General features: G+C 42.1%; 2 protein-coding genes across 2 annotated transcripts in view; one reads left to right on the forward strand and one right to left on the reverse strand.

The window, feature by feature from the left end:
* Window positions 1-12,716, forward strand: part of CLDN10 (claudin 10) — a 57,547-nt gene extending 44,831 nt beyond the window's left edge. The window contains exons 2-5 of the mRNA XM_005424114.2: window positions 6,669-6,830; window positions 6,995-7,076; window positions 11,543-11,650; window positions 12,356-12,716. Of these exons, the coding sequence (XP_005424171.1) occupies window positions 6,669-6,830; window positions 6,995-7,076; window positions 11,543-11,650; window positions 12,356-12,470 (467 nt within the window). The 3' untranslated portion in view covers window positions 12,471-12,716. The remainder of the gene's footprint in view (window positions 1-6,668; window positions 6,831-6,994; window positions 7,077-11,542; window positions 11,651-12,355) is intronic.
* The window catches only part of DZIP1 (DAZ interacting zinc finger protein 1), a 36,351-nt gene continuing 32,559 nt past the window's right edge, over window positions 12,589-16,380 (reverse strand). The window contains exons 17-18 of the mRNA XM_031059557.1: window positions 15,296-15,467; window positions 12,589-14,548 (exon numbers count right to left, since the gene is read on the reverse strand). Coding sequence (XP_030915417.1) covers window positions 14,466-14,548; window positions 15,296-15,467 — 255 coding nt within the window. The 3' untranslated portion in view covers window positions 12,589-14,465. The remainder of the gene's footprint in view (window positions 14,549-15,295; window positions 15,468-16,380) is intronic.

Below are 16,380 nucleotides of genomic sequence, written 5' to 3' on the forward strand. Positions count from 1 at the left end.
CCGGACGAAGGCGGCTCCCCCGCGGGGTCGTGGGCAGGTGCCCCCGTGTCCCCAGGCAGGTGGCAGCGTGCTGCCTGTGCACACCTGTGCAAGCGGGCTTCTTTCTGCCCCCAAAAACCCATTAGCTGAGATTATATTTAGTGCCCAATTGTCCGGTTTGGCCTCTCGTACTGTCACTACCTGCCTTTTTTCCCCATCAGAAGAGTGTGTTTATGTTGATTTGACACAAGAAGAATGCAGGCAGATTTTTCTTGACGATTTATTTCCCGACTGTCGTGACATTCCTCTTTTTTATGGTTTTGCCAGCCGTGCAACGGTCGGTGGAGAAGAACAAGCCTTGGCGTCGTTTTGTTTTAATTAATGTTCCTCTGCTGGTTTTGCTAAGTGGTTATTAACTCAGATGTAATTGCTTCATTGATAAATGACAGTGTGAAAGCTCGGGGCAGTCAGGGATGCAAAGGTATGCAGAAGGGATGCATAGCTTTGCTCCGCTTTAGGGCAGTGTTATTTTGAAGCAAACCTAAGAGTTTTGCTATAGGGCTTGAAACCAAAGATTGAGTTGGTGCTGCGTTTCTTCCCTCATTAAGGGGAAACATTTTTGCCCTTTAAGGAAGCTGTACTGGGAAACTGGTTCACTGCAGGAAATCTTTACAACTAAACTTTTAGTTGATAAATCCACACTGATCATGGCTGGTAGAAACAGGAGAAGTGTGTCTGACATCGGTTTATGGCTTCAGAAGTGGCTGTAAAGAAAGGGAGGAAAGGCTTCTAAGATTATGGCACCTTTTCTAAGTTTATATAGTTATAAATTAATGCGATATGCAGTGTGCCAGTGGCTTTGATACTCACAAAAGATCATGCCTACTGTTCACAGTCTGGCAAGACATTCCCTTTGCACTGGAGTCTGAGCAGGTATTTTGGTGTAAAAGCTCTGTTTAAGAGGAAAGGAAGGTCTGTTAATCTAATCACTAGCAGAGATTAATACTAATTGTAACAGGGATTAATATGAACATGACGTTAGTACCAATATCAGAAAACCTTTAACCTCTGTATGTAGAAAAGGCTGAAAGAGGCCGAGATACCAAAAGGACGTAACACAGACAACCCTCAAGCACCACTGCAGGATGCTTCTCTCAGGGGCAGAAGGGCCGTTCCCAGACTTTACTTTGACCCAGCCCTGTGGCAGCAGAGGAATTTGCCAGTTCCTCCGAAGGACAGGAGTGCTGGCTGGCCTCCACTGACATCAGTCACTCTGTGGTCAAGTGTAGCAGCTGAGAGTGTAATTTCCAGGACTGGGCAAGGAGCAGGGGTCTCTGTGCAGGCAGGCATGGAGTGATCGTTGGTGCGGAACCTTTTGGATCCCATGAACCTATTGTTTAGCCGTTCTTGTAGGTCTGGGTGAATCTGATTTTAAAGTAAGAAGAGCATAGTTACAAAGTATGAAGAATTTGGAGCATTTAAATTTTCAAGAAGAATACAACACTTGACAGCAAGATCTTTTCCCTCCTTTCTCCCAAATGCTTGTGCACTGAAACCTTGAGTGCTGGGTAGCACGTTCCACTTGGCCAAAGAATGAGTTTGTGAGGTGCCTTGTGCACAGTGAAGGAGCCATCAGCTCATTTTGGACAGAAGTGAATCTGAAATGCACGTCTGGAAAGGCCCTGTCCCAACCATTCTGGCCAGGTTGTTTTTCAGTAGTAGAAAGTTCTTGGCTTTAGTGTTTCTCAACAGCATCTTTAAATGCTTTGGGGACAGATTCTGTTGCCCAGGCACAATATGAATGGAGGGAGAGTGATGTACCGCCGCCCTCCCTGCCACAGCACAGACCAGGCAAGCTGGGTGGGGTCAGAGGGGCAGCCCCTGCAGTCAGGGGTGTTCTCAGTAGCTAGCCTAGCCCAGACTCCCTTCCCTGTGGTTTCAGGCTCTGCAGGGAGCCTGTCAGCAGCTGACTGTGGGTGTGTATGTCCCCTCTTCACCCTAACCCTTCCCCCATGGGGAGTGCATTCGGGGCTGCGGTGTGTCACTCGTGGCTTAAAGAATTTGTGTCTCAACAAGAAGACAAGTCTGCCTCAGCCCTTGTCTAGGCTCTTCCTTCCCTCCTCCTCCCCTTTGCCCAGACTTACATGCCAAGGTAGATCCCATTCCCTGTGACTGGGAATGTGGGAACTTCGTGACTCCATCCTCAGGTGGGAGACTCAGAGTACACAAACAGGGTAGATCTGGTTTCTGTTCTCAGGGAAGTGTTTGTGAGCTGAAACAATAACCCTGTAAAGATACATGTAGTGACAATATGTTGCTCTCCTCAAAATGGTAGCGCATGACTGGAAAATTCCTAAAAATATTTCGGCTGTCCTAGGGAAATGTGGCTCAACTCCACTCCATCACAGAGATGGAGAGGATCTGCCTCTCAGAGCAGTTCCTCTTCTACAGAAATATTTTTTTTCACCAAATTGGAAACCTCTAAGTAAGCTGAACTTCTTATCCCAAAAGACTGCTCAGGTCTTCCAGGGGATCAGAGGCAAAATGAGGGGGAAAGAAATCGGTGTGACCATGCTTTGAGGAACCTGGTCTATGTGAGGTGTCCTGCCCTTGGCAGGGGGTAGGAACCAGATGACCCCTGAGCTCCCTGCCTACCCAAACCTCGATGACTCTGTGATTCTATGTCTGTTGCTGGAGTTCTGTGGAGTGCAGGAGAAGTCCTTCCTTCTTCAGAAGCAGTGTCATAGTTCAGGTCAGGGGTGCTCAGGAGATGGTTCCTCTTCACCCTTGTTTTGGTTTCTATCACGGAGTGGGTTTGGACTGTCCTGCCCAGCTTGCTGTGAGATGGCACAGCAGCAGGGCTGCCCTCATGGCTTTCAGGCCATCACTCCACACAAGTGGCTTCCAGAGAAAATTGCTTGTGGTCCCCTTCCACCTTTATGCATTCCTACAGAAGAAACCAATTTGGCCAGCCCTCATTAAGTGCTGAGCCCTACATTCTTTATGCAAGCAAAAATGTTCTTCCTGTCTGTGGGGCTTAAAGTCATTTTGGGTTTACTTTTTGTGCCACTGGTCATAGGTGGAAATTTACTGATGAAACCACCTCCCCCATAAGAGGACATATCAGTTTCCATGTTTCCTACAGTGGATCTGATGACCTTTTGCAAGAACAGAGCTGAACAAAAATTCAGTTATGAGCTAAAAGAGGGTATTAGAGCTTAGAAAGACATACAAAAGCAATGGGTGTGTACTTTTGGAAGGAATCTGTGCTGTATCTGTAAGGCTACCTCTTCACGTGATGTAGACTGCAAAATGCCACCAGAGGCATTTATTGTGAAAGTGGCAATCCCCAGAACTTCGCATATATTTTTTTTTCCATAGTGTCATATGATATGAGTACATGAATGCCTTCTAAGTCTTTGTAAGCATGAGGCAAGTGTGAGAGCAGCGAGGCAAGAAAGATGAAGCTCTAACAAGATTAATTTCAATGCAAGACAAAACACATTTGTTTGAAACAAAAAAAAAAAAAAAAAGCCCAAACAAAAAAAAAACCCAACCCACCTTGAAATAGGTTTCTCTTGGAATGCTGCTAAACATGACTTTATGAGCAATGCATGTTTGTCTGCTTGTCTGTTTAAAACACATGGCTTTTTGCTGCTTGGGAGCTTCATTTGGGTGGTTGGTATGTACATGACAAGTTTCCTGCAGGAGCTGGTGCAAATACAGAAAATAAACATTTGGAAAAGGACAGCTCTTAGTCTTGAGTGGAGGACTGTGAAAAAATAGACAGCTCCCTTTTGCATGCCTCTTCATCATCATAGAATCACAGAATGTTTTGGGTTGGAAGGGACATTAAAAACCATTTAGTTCCAACCTGCCTACCATGGGCAGGGACACCTCCTACTAGTAAAGGTTGCTCAAAGCTGCATTCAAACTTCAACACTTCCAAGGAAGGGGCATCCACAGCTTCTCTGGGTAACCTGTTCCAGTGTCTCACCATCCTCACAGTAAAGAAATTCTTCCTAATATCTAATATCTTCTGAATATCTAACCTAAATCTGCTCTTTTTCAATTTAAAGGCATTTCTCCTTGTCCTGTCTCCTACACACTCTTGTAAAAAGTCCTTCTCCAGTGGGCCTTTCCTGTAGGCCCACTTTAGGTTCTGGAAGGCTGCTGTAAGGTCTCCCCAGATCCTTTCTTCTTCAATCTGAATAAGCCCTATAAGTCTTGGTGCCCAATATAATCTTGCTTTCTTGAAAGAAAAAAGAGGTTTATTTCCTCTTACAGCCAAATGTTATACAGTGTTTGAATCTAGGATCTAAGCAATAGGAGATTTGATTTGGTGAAAATGTTGATTTCAACCCTTCATGCTTCCTAATGCTCCAGTCCACCTCGTGGGACTGACTACTAGACCCTTCTGCTTTTCCACAGTACTGGTGTACTGTGTAAATTGGGATTTTTTCCCCTGTATTTTGGTTTAAAATGTGTGCCAGTTGGCTGATTGCTCTGGTGAACTGAAACAAGCCCTACTATAGCTGGCCTGCCCAATTTGGTGAATTATTTAGTGAGAAAGGTTATTCATTCAGCAGAACTGAGCAGTCCTCCAGCTCATGCTGTTTATAATTGAAAATGATTTCTGAGTGAGTGAGTTAATTATTTCTTGCTGTCTCACTACCCTCTACCTATTTTAAAACTGTGTATTGACCTTCAGGAAAAACTGAATTTCAGTCCTGTGGTTACTAGCAAATGTTGGATATTTTAGTTGGGGTGATTATTTACTGGTTTTCCTAGGAGGTTCAGACATAAATAAAAGTTTAGAGGACCTCCGGGTAAACATGTTCATGGTTCAGCACTTTAATGTGTCAATTAGCTAACTAACACTGTCAATAAATTGGACCTGTCAGAAATAATAGCTTCCTTTCCACTCTTCATCTCGTGCTTTACCTGTCTGCTACAAGAAATACATTACACAACCATCTAAAGCAGCAAAAGCCAAGTTTTCCATGCCTATAGCAAAAATTAACAAAGCAAGGCTGCTGTCTTCAAACCTGAGTCTTGCACAAATCACTCTCTCTCTTACATTCCAACATGTGAGCCGTGTGACAGTCACACTTATGTCACTGACTGTGTCTTTCTTGAGCAGGTGGGCTACAGAAGCCTTACAGTTGCAAATGAAAGAACTCTATCTGTGTGCCAGCAGAGGTAGATAAATGCTAGTAGGTTGTGTTCACAGTTGGGCAGCACAGTTCCCAGGCTCAGCAGGCCTGCTAAAATGGGGTGTTATGCGCTACAAATTGCTTTGGTGCTCAAAGCTGTGAATCAGTGAGGGATTTAAAACATTGTTCAAGCACGGGGCGGTCATCCTAGAGCTGATATACCTTCGGCAGTGGCTAAAGGAGGTAGCACTGAGGATAGCAGAAGGTGGCCAGGTGTCTGTGGCAGCCATCTGCATCCAAAGCTCTGCCAGCCAGACACAGACTTCTCTATCAGGAACATATCCAGTCTCTTTCTGAGTCTCAGTAAACCCTTAGGGTCCACACATCCTGTAGAAAGGAATTCCACAGCTTCATTTTACAAACAAGCATACCTTTGTTTTGAATCTGCTGTCTTCTGTTTTCATCAAATGTCCTTCAGTTCCTGCTGTAGTATATTGCTTTCTTACATATTAAAACGTTTATGCAGGGTTTGGTGGGGGTTTTTTGTTTATTTATTATTACATAAAATTTGGTGTAATAGGCAATGACAATGTGGTTTCGCTCTCAACATTTCCAGCCACTGGAGATCAAAGCAAAAAGAATGAATGCCCTAATAGTGGGAGTTCATTTTCATTTTAAATGAGATGTAACAACAGGTTATGAAGAAAAACATCTTGTGACGGTTATTCAGCTGTGCAAGATTGCAGCGTTCCACCCCGTAAGCAGCGATATGAGATTATCACAGTCCTTCAATTACAAGATATTCTCGGAAGGGAGAAGAGGCCAAGCAGCCCATTGTCCCCTTGAAGGGTCCTGGCCTGGGAGGTCCCTCTGGGAGCAGTCTCAGGCAGCACAGCCAAACTGTTTGTGGCTGAAGCCAGGTGCAAGCTGTTTGTCCAGGTTTAAATACGGCAGTGATTTGCTTTATCTCAAGGGACTGCTGCTGTCCATGGAGCTGAGTGTGTGGCTGACTTCCTTGCAGAATGAGGCCCTTCTGGGCAGATCCAAATCAAAGCAGTGGCACATCCAGGCAGGCTGAGGAAGGCCCAGGACCCCAACCAGGGTCACTGCTGCCAGCCTCACTGCCAGCCATATTGCACCTGCAACACAACTAGACTGGTGTAAGACTTGCTTTGAGCACACTGCACTCAAAGGGTGGCTCTGCAACTTGTGACCTGATCAGACCATGTGGAGTTGCTCTTCTAAACCTCATGGGTATATCCTCTGCAGATGCTATACTCAGTGCCATGGGATAATCTTTTGGAGCCCTGAGTGCCACAGTATGATTCTTATGAGCTGGGCACGGGTCATGATGCCCTGTGAAGGGCACACATCACCTGGAGGAACGCACTCAGTGGTAAAGTGATACTGTTCCAACCAAAGTCTGAGTCCATTTGCAATAGTGAGTGCCTGATGCTGCACAGAGGGAGGGAAACTACAGCAAAACTTGTCATGGTCCCAGTTCTCACATTAGCCTTGCTCTTTCTCTCACAGGTTACATCCAGGCCTGCAGAGGATTGATGATCTCCGCTGTCTGCCTGGGCTTCTTCGGTGCCGTTTTTGGACTGGTTGGGATGAAATGTACAAAAGTCGGAGGCTCTGATCAGACTAAAGCAAAAATAGCTTGTTTATCTGGACTGATTTTCATACTCTCTGGTAAATATACTTTATTTTTATCAGTTTGCATATTTGAAGTCATACCAGAGCCGCTTCTTTTCTGCAGAAACCCGTGCACAATCCTCCATGACTTCGTTGACTTCAGGGCCAGGCCCAAAGCTCTGCTGCCAGCTCCACTGAATGGTTTGTCTTATGCTTTTCAGGGTTGTGCTCTATGACTAGTTGTTCCCTGTATGCAAACAGGATTACGTCTGAGTTCTTTGACCCTTCTTTTGTTGCACAAAAGTAAGTACTTTCCTATACCCATAAATCTTTCAAACAAGTATTCCTTAGGTTTTCTACTGCACACCACAGCCTGTTTAGACAGAGAGCAGCTGCTTCTCCCCGTGGGCAGAGGAGGAGAGTGGGCTGCAGTTTTATTTAACCACAATTTCTAACTGGAGCAACCAGGTGCTGAAATTCAACAAGCAAACACTTTGCTGCACAGTGATGGCTCTGCAATCCATGTGCCCAGCTCTACCACAGGCTGGCAGGGCAGCTGGGTTAATTGGGAATGGAGCCTGCCGGGATGCCAGAGGTGCAGCAAAAGGATTGCACAAGACACAGGGGTTCATTAGGTGCATCATTTGATAGGGAAGGGAGAAAAGTATTTCCTGGAGCCTTTGCTAGAAAGTGGCTTTGATAAAGGTGTCGAGCACCGCGCAATCTTGATTCCGATTCCTCTTGAGGAGAGGTTCCTGCAGGCTTGGTGGAATTTTGCTGGCAGACTTTCAAACCCAGGTGACTGAAATTTGGATCATAAACCTTATCAAAACCCACGATCTTTTAAGCATTAACATAAATACTTTGCCTATACCTGTAATTAAATTTAAGAGAGTATTTATAGAATTTTGGGATCCACACCAGAGATAATGAGCATCCCTGAAGACTTCCTTTAAAGCTGTGCAAATTCTCAGGACCTGCAAAAGCAGCAATCCACAAACCAACACTTGGATTTTGGATTGACATTCTTAACTACCAGGTCTGAAAATGTTGGCTGTAAATTATACCATCAGAGACTTTCATGTTTTGCCTTAATACACGATTAAACTCTTTTTTTTAAGGCAAGGATTTTAAAGTTTTCTTGGCAGTGATTCCAGAATATGCCAAACATCAGGTGTACATTTCCCTGGGACCCAAGTAAGGGATCAGTAAGGAACCCTGAACCTTTATGTTTCACTTTGACAGAAAGAAAATAGTCTGAATAAATAACACTAAAGGGATCTACATTTGCAGTAGGGTTGACACTGCTTTTCCTGAAACAGTATTAGTTTTGTATTAGTAGTCTTGTATTAGTTTTCTCCATAATTCCCCTATAGTTTCTGTTTATTTGATGTAGAGAAGACAGGCTTGAAAGGCCACCAAAAGAAAGGAGGATGTGAGGTTCTTTGAAGAAAATGGAGCCTGGCTATATAGACAGAAGTTGATTATTCATCAGGCTTACTGTTCTTAGTGAAAAATACCATGATTGCTGCCAGAAGTCCTTTTCCTACACTGTATTCCTACCCTTGTCTGCTGCAAAAGAGCAGGCAGACGTTACGGTGGAATTTTACTGTGTAGGAATGAGAAATCCAGTTTAAATTTTGAAATGATGATAGTAAAACATCCTCTCCAGAAATTACCTTTTTTTTGTGGGACAACCAGCATAGCTCAGCTGCAGGCAGACATAATCATGATTGCAAAGATAAAGGCAGAGAGGAAATCCTGCAATTTTAATTTGAGTTGTGCACAATGCACGTAGTTCATGCAATGACCTTGCATCAGACTGAGCTAATGGTGGCATTCAGCTCCTTCCTCTCTCAACTGATGCAAAATTTCCATTTTGTTGCCATCTCCAAACCCTTACTTTGTTATGCATTGCAGGCACATTTAAAATGTTTGCAGGTATATTGTGGAAATTTGGAATTGTCTCTTCACTGAGAGAAGGTTTCAACCTTTTGCCTTTTACTGCACATTCCTCTCTGGCAGTGTCAAAAACAGGCTTGAGATACTGTTAGTGGGAAACAAATGACACAAGATATTCAGCACCTTGTGTCAACCATCAGGATTTCCCTCCAGCCTTCTTTGCTGTTCTTAATTTAAATTATCTAACTTCCCATATAGGCATTGACATGCAATTGAAAAGCTTGAGTTTTCCTCCTAAGTGCCAGTATAAATCAGAAAGGTTGTTCTTTCTGTTTGAAGATGTGGAAGAAAGACCTATCAGGACAGCTCTGCAACTCATTAACCTGGTGGTGTGGCAGTCCCCCAAGCAGGGCCATACTGTTTAATCTGTTTAATCATGGTGTAGTAACAAGTGTTGCTTCAAAAGGTCAAATAATCCCAACTACAAAGGCTGAACTCCATGTCTTCTGTCCCAGCTAGTAGGTAACACTCAGGTACCCATTTTCTACCCAATTCTATCAAATATAGTCATGATTTCTTTTCTGTACAATTGAAGAGTTTCAGGAAGGGAAGATAGTGCTTGGTCCCCTTAAATCCCTCAGCCTCTGGTCAACCATTTCGTTTGTTAGATAAAACCATGGAAACCTGTGTTTCCCACTGTCTGGGCAAATGGTCTTGGCAAATGAGTTTTTACTGCAACAGCCATCCTGGATCTTGGTCCAGCTCTGTTCTCCAGCAGTGTGGTGATCTGCATTGACTTCTGTGGGGAGCCTCATCCTGGTCCTTGCACCTTAGGTGTGCTCTGGCAGTCCTGGAGAGATGAAGGGATACCCATGAGGGAGCTTACCTCACATCTGAGCTAGTCCTTCTGATCTGCTTTTACAGGTCAATGAAAGAGGTGCCTTGGAAGTGTTCTAGAAGTGCACTTTGTGTGTATTTCTTGCATGTTGAATATGATGGGATCTTAGGTGATGAGCTCTGATGTAGATTTCTGTTTCTAATCAGGAACCCCCTGTTCTCAGAGAGACACAAATCTCCTTGAGTCATGTGAAAACTGTAGCAAGGTGGTTGGAAATGTGAGCATAAGTAGAATTCAAACTTTACAGGTTTGACAGATTTTGAAATGAAAAGGGAGAGTTTTCCAGGGTGGAAGGAGCTATGGTTCCCAGCAGTTAAAATTGGGGGCTAGGTCTGTAAGCTCCATGCTGGTGTTGAGGAATGGTTCTGAGGCAGACTTAGTTTATTTCAGCTTGAGCTTGGGGTCTCCAGAGAGGGAGTCTGAACAAAGAAATCCCTGGGTCTTTATCCCCTCACAGTCCGTGCACCTGATCCTCATGTGCACTTCACAGATTTTGCATGTCCCTCCTGGTCCAGTGATTATTTATGATCTGGAGTCTTCTAACACCTCACTGGATTCTTTTTGAGTGTTTCTCCAGTGCCCTTTTGTAAAGATACAAGTTTTTCAGAACAGCTGACAGGTATTTTCAGATAGATATTGTGGTAATGTGGAATTAGGGCCTGGGCACATGGAAATGTTCACAACTAGCTGAGAAGTGCAGCTACGCAGTGTTGCAGTTGCACAGGCAGGCTGTCAAGCAGGGGCTTTTATTTGGCTGCCTCACCACAGTTTACAACAAATCAATTTAGTAGCATCTGCTTGAACAGCACAGACTCCTGGTTGGTAACTGTGGCTGGATGGGGGACAGGGGCCTGTGTTTCCATGCAGGATCCCAGAAGTCTGGAGAAGATAAATGTCTCCTTAACAGGAAACTGCAGCAGAGAAAGAGCAAGAGACACACAAGTGTTTTCTAAAGGTGAGGAATAGGAGACTCTGGAGACTGTTGGGCTGCAGCCTAATGCAGGTCATCCTTAACATGCTTTTAGAGTGGTACTCAGGCAGAGAGCTGCGGAATGGAGCAGACAAGGAGCATCCATGGTTTGCTGCTTGTCTTGAAGCTTCAGCACTGAGGGGAAAGAAAATAATCTCTTCCCAATGCCCTTCTTTCCCTTCATTTACTACTGTTGCTTTAGAAACATGGACTTAGTGGCATAATGCTCCTAAAGCACCACTGTCTCCTCTCAGAGACAAAGGGAGCAGTTCCTGGCAGCAAACAGTTTGTGGCTGGCTGAGGCAGCAGAGGGAACCATTGCTGGTGACTGAGAACTCTGCCCATGGAGGTACTGGGGAGCAGTTTCTTCCAGACAGAATCCAGCCACAGGGACTAGAGAAGAAGATGCTGGAACATGCACCTGTGTGTGCAAATGCTTATACCAGACACACCTGTGTATGTATATGCATACATTGCATACATATACATTGCATGTGTATTCCATATGTATATTATGCAGATGTACAAACCCTCATGTTTTAAGCAGGCTGGTGTGTGGATGATGAGGGATGGAAGCAGACACATCCTGAGAGCCAGAGGGGAAACTTAAGGAGAGTTGTAGGCAGAATTTGTAGTCTCTGGCCCAGCAAAAGCCCCAGTCCAGTTTGGTTTGGGAGCCAACAGGAACAAAATTGAAATGGAGGAGCTGGTGCTGTAAACGGGCCACAGAATGACATAACCCCACAGCAAAGCAATCCAGGAGGAGATGCACAAAGACCAGGCCTTCCCCTAAGCCTAACCCAGCTGAGCAGGGAGAGAAGCATTGCCCAGCTGAAAAGAACATTGGTGAATGGCAGAGCTGCTGATTTTGTGGTAAAGAATGTATGTGTCAATGGAAAGTTATTCAAGAAAAATATAGTATTTAGTTATTTTATTCTAGAAATAACCCTTTTAAATCCATGTTCTCTTCTGTTAAATACATTTATTTACTTCTTGTAGGTATGAATTAGGAGCAGCTTTGTTCATTGGATGGGCTGGAGCATCACTCTGCATAATTGGTGGCATTATATTCTGCTTCTCAATAGCTGAAAACAGTAATTCTGCAAGGTAAAACACAAGTTTTACTTATTGAAAGAAATCAAAACCTCTGTATTTTTACCTGCTATATGTATGCAGTTTGATTACTGTTTCAAAACACGTTGTAATGAGATTCTGAAAAAGATTGTGTGGATAAAAGAAAATAAGGGGATGTAAGGATAATGCTTTGTCCACCATTAAAGAAAAGCTATTGGCTCAGAACAAATACTTGTGATACATATCTATATATATATGTTTCATAAATTTACTACAGCTGCAAAACAGTGCATTCACTGATGTAGGAAAAGTGGTCAGGTGGCTTTACAGGCATGAATAGACAAGTTTCTTTGATCTCAAATCATCAGAGCTAGAGGTGGTGGCAGTGGGACCCCCAGCAGCTGAAGATGGATGATAACAAAGAAGAACAGCTGTAGAGAATAACTATTCACCTAGGATCTGCCACAATTTAAATCTTTTCATCATTAGGCCTCAATTTACTTAGCTGTGAAGGAGGGATATGTGTTACAGGAAAGTGTAAAGACAGATGCAAAGAGATAGCTGGAGTGGCAATGTTTAACTAGAATGGGACCACGCAGAGTAGGAATGTGCCACCTCCCCTGAAATTTGTAGGTCCATTCCCATACATTTCTTCTGGCTTTATTACTAGAATGTCTGGATGCAGAGATGCCACCTGTCTGTGGGAAGAGCTGTAAATGGTTGTTTTTTTCCCTTCAGGAGGGGGTATGCCTATAATGGAGCCACATCTGTGATGTCTTCTCGTACAAAGGTGCACAACAGCGTCCCTGACAAAAGCCCACCCAAGCACTTTGACAAGAACGCCTACGTTTAGTTGCACTGTTGGAAGACTCAAAGCGTTTTTAAACGTGATTTTGTACGTTTCATTCAGAGTGATTCCCCCTATGTACTTACCATTAAGACAATGACTTTTAAAAATATTAACTTGCAGCTTTTTACATATTGATGTAAATTTTATTATATAATATTTTAAGATTGATGTTGGTATTGTAAAGTTTATACCTGGAAATCATGAGCTGATGTTGCATTCTTGAAAAAAAATAAACGAGGTATTTACTAATTCAGTTTGTCATGTCAGCTGCTTATGGGAATGGCATCACACATGCTGTATTGGCATATTGCAGTTCAAAAATTCAGCTAGTGCTTTTTCTTTGTCTGTCCATGGAAATGTGATGACTTTTGAGGGGGTATTTGTACAAGTCAGTAAATGAGAACAGAGATTACAAATAACCACAAAATGCTTTCTAGATTGAGTCCCTAAAATCAGACCCAAACTCAGGTTTTTTGTGAAGTTTGAACTGATGGACCTGTGGAATTTCAATAAAAGTTGGTTATTTTGGGACAACAGTGTAAATATAAAAAATGAACAGTCCTATTTAATAATGGCACAGTATAGAAAAGGTTTTGTATCTGATATTATCTAAATTACATTACAACTACAAAGTCAAGGTTCTTTTTGTTTCATGTTATTTTTGTACTTCATTTAAGTAGAAACACTACCATGTTTTTTTTAAAGAAGGCAGCCAATATGGACAAAGCAGAAATGTCAAGTACTTCTGCCATGGCAGGTTAGTGCTTTCCTTACTGTGGCTTGACATTGTAATTTTTTTCCAGTTGTTGTCCTTTTATGCTAACAATTACTGAACTCCAGTACAAAAAACCCCACAACAAATCAACTTCCCCATATAGGAGGCATTTAATGATGATTAGTTTTAGAGCTGAGGCTTTTTTCTTTTCATTTAGTGTTTATTGTAAACCATGGTAGAAACTTAATAGTTTAATACATGGACATATTTTCTTTAAAATGTTGACAATTTTATATAAAGTTCATGATAAAATATAAAAAATATGCATTAAAGATTGTATAAAGTAATACTCTGCAGTATATTCTGTTCATTGGTTAACAGGCTTTCTTGCAAGACCAGTTTCAATCTTTAATGTAAACATTAGAGGCAAAATCTTCACCTCAGAGAAATGAAAGAGACTTTCACCACTGAACTCATGAGTGTGCAGATTTTGGCTGGGGTAGAGGTAATTGTCTTCACTGTGGCTGGTATGGGGCTGTGTCTTGGATTTGTGCTAGACACAGAGTTGGTAACAGAGATGTTTTTGGTATTGCTGAGCAGGGCTTGCACAGAGCCTTTTCTGTTTTTCATACCACCACATCAGTGAGGACTGGGGGTGCACAGGAGGTTTGGAGGGGACACAGGTGGGACAGGTGACTCAAACTGACCAAAGGCATATTCCAGACCATGTGACATCATGCACAGTATATACAGCAGGGGAAAAGGGAGGAAGAGGAAGACATTTGAAGTGATGGCATTTGTCTTCCCAAACCACCATTACATGTGATGGGGCCCTGTTCTCCTGGTATGGCTGAACACCTGTCTGCCCATGTCAGCAGTGAATTAATTCCTTGTTTTGCTTTGCTTGTGTGTGTGGCTTTTGCTTTTCCTATCAAACTGCCTTGATCTCAACCCACGAGTTTTCTCACTTTTACTCTTTCAAGTCTCTCCCCAGTTCCACAGGTGAGGGAGTGAGTGTTTGCATGGGGCTTGGCTGGGGTTAAACTGTCACAAAAAGAAAGAAGAATTACTTTGTTTCCAAATAGACATGGTCAGTAATGCATATTTCAATATCCTTTTTCAGAGTCAGATTGAAAGACACAAGAGCTCCGTAAACAGTATTCCTTGTTATTACAGGACCAATGAGAGAAGTTACTGGGAAACACTTGATGTTTTCATCACCTGCATTTTGAACCCCAGCAGAACCCGAAAGCAGGACCTCCAATCAATCAGGAATGGAACAATTATATGTCTGAAGAATCACTCCAGTCTGTTACAGTGACTAAGCTGCTTTTTAACGTGCTTGTATTATCAGCTTCATGAAGGCCTTTTAAAACAAACAGACAGAACAATTAACAGTTATTAATACTCTTTTGGAGATTTTTTTGCTTTGCATTGTCTATAAAATAAAATTACATGCTATGTGAGCAAACACCTTTGGACTTCAGGAAGCCTCAAATTGCAACCAGTAAGCAAATGACAAGTGTTGATAACATGTAGATTGTTTCTCTCACAGAAGATAAAGCACAGGACAAGCAGTCAGTGCCAACCTTACTTTCCCTTCAAAAATAACCAGAAGTATCCTTATGTAACTGACACAGCTTCAACCTTTACATATATTGAAATGTTAAGGTTAGAAACTACTATATAAATTCTATGAAAGATTGAGGCTTTTGCTTTAGCACTAGTTCAAATATTTATCTCAGCCTGGTAAATCAGTTAGATACCTTGAACAAACCTGAAATGTTATTATGCTCAAGAAAAAGGGAGTTCCCTTCTCCCTTAAATTTGGAAAGAAAAAATACCTCAGATGATTAATTTTTAAGATGATGTTGAAGTCCAATAATATTATGGTTTAAAATCTCAAATTTAAGTTGGTATCTCTGTGTATTTATGTGTTTGTGTGGTTTATGTACCACTAAGTATAATAAAAACATGATATTTATATAGCAAGAAACCAAACACAAAGGTTTTCTTGTTCTTTTCTTACAAAACACCATCTATTGAATTACAATTTGTAATACACTGTACTTAACCCTCCTCTAGGTGGGTCAGTCCCTTATGAATACATTACCTTCCTCCTTTGGTGCACTCTTCTTGGGAAGGCCCCATGCATGTACCACAGATGCAGCACTGGCCTCGTTTTTCTGAACAGTCATTGCCTTCTGACCTCTGTTCTCTTTCATCAATAACATGTCTTCTTCTACTGATGAAATATCCCAATCATCTTCATCAGCTTCTGCGAGCTAAAAGGGACAAGAAAAAATTCACTGTTTTTATTCCAAAACTAAATGAGGTTTGTTGTTTGGGTTTTTTTTAAAGTCAGGAACTGCAAACATTTCAAGTTCTGCCAGTTCTGTATCTGGCATAAACCTCTGTTTTCAGGTATTATATGCCAGCCTTAAAATAGAATTATTTTTTCTGGGATATTCCAGTGAGATGAAAGTCACTTAAGCATTAGAATGTAGATTACTTACATGAAAATAAAGATATGACACGCAAGGTGGCAGTTTACAAGCATTCTATAGTCAAACTAGGAAAAAATATTGCAGTAAAGGCCTTTTCAATTTAAACCAAATTTATTTAAAGATAAAATTAAATAATGAACATTTTAAAAACTGCATGATGCTCAAACTTTAAATATACATTCCCCTCAAGACTGAGTGTCAGCATGTACAAACATATTTTAATTAAGTGGTGGATTTGTATACTAAGTTAACAAAATGAGAGTCAATTCAGACAGATGAACCTGAAGGCAACAAGTCCATGGTCCTCTTACCTCATCTGCCTGAGAACTAAATATCTTCATTCAGCTTTAGCAAGAAGAACTACAGAATTTCCCCATTTTTCAGTCAAATGTGGTTTGATGGATTTGAGTTGTTTTTAGAGAGCTTAACTGTGGAAAGCAAACAATGTTTTCTCCCAAAGGTAAAACCTTATTTCACTGGAGTCTTCAGTGTTACAGTAAGGATCTAGATGGTGCTTCCATTGCACAGAAGGAAGGTTCAGATGCGATTAGAAAGCAATGTAAGGTATGTATACGCTAGAGAAAAATCAACAAATATGAACATGCTGTGTGTCTCGAAAGTGGGTAAGAGACTGCAGTACTGCTTATCTTGCAACATAACTCCATTTTAACATTGCAAACTGTTTTTCAAA

This window comes from Geospiza fortis, unplaced genomic scaffold (genome assembly GCF_000277835.1).
Source record: "Geospiza fortis unplaced genomic scaffold, GeoFor_1.0 scaffold84, whole genome shotgun sequence".
In the NCBI taxonomy this organism is placed as follows: domain Eukaryota; kingdom Metazoa; phylum Chordata; class Aves; order Passeriformes; family Thraupidae; genus Geospiza; species Geospiza fortis.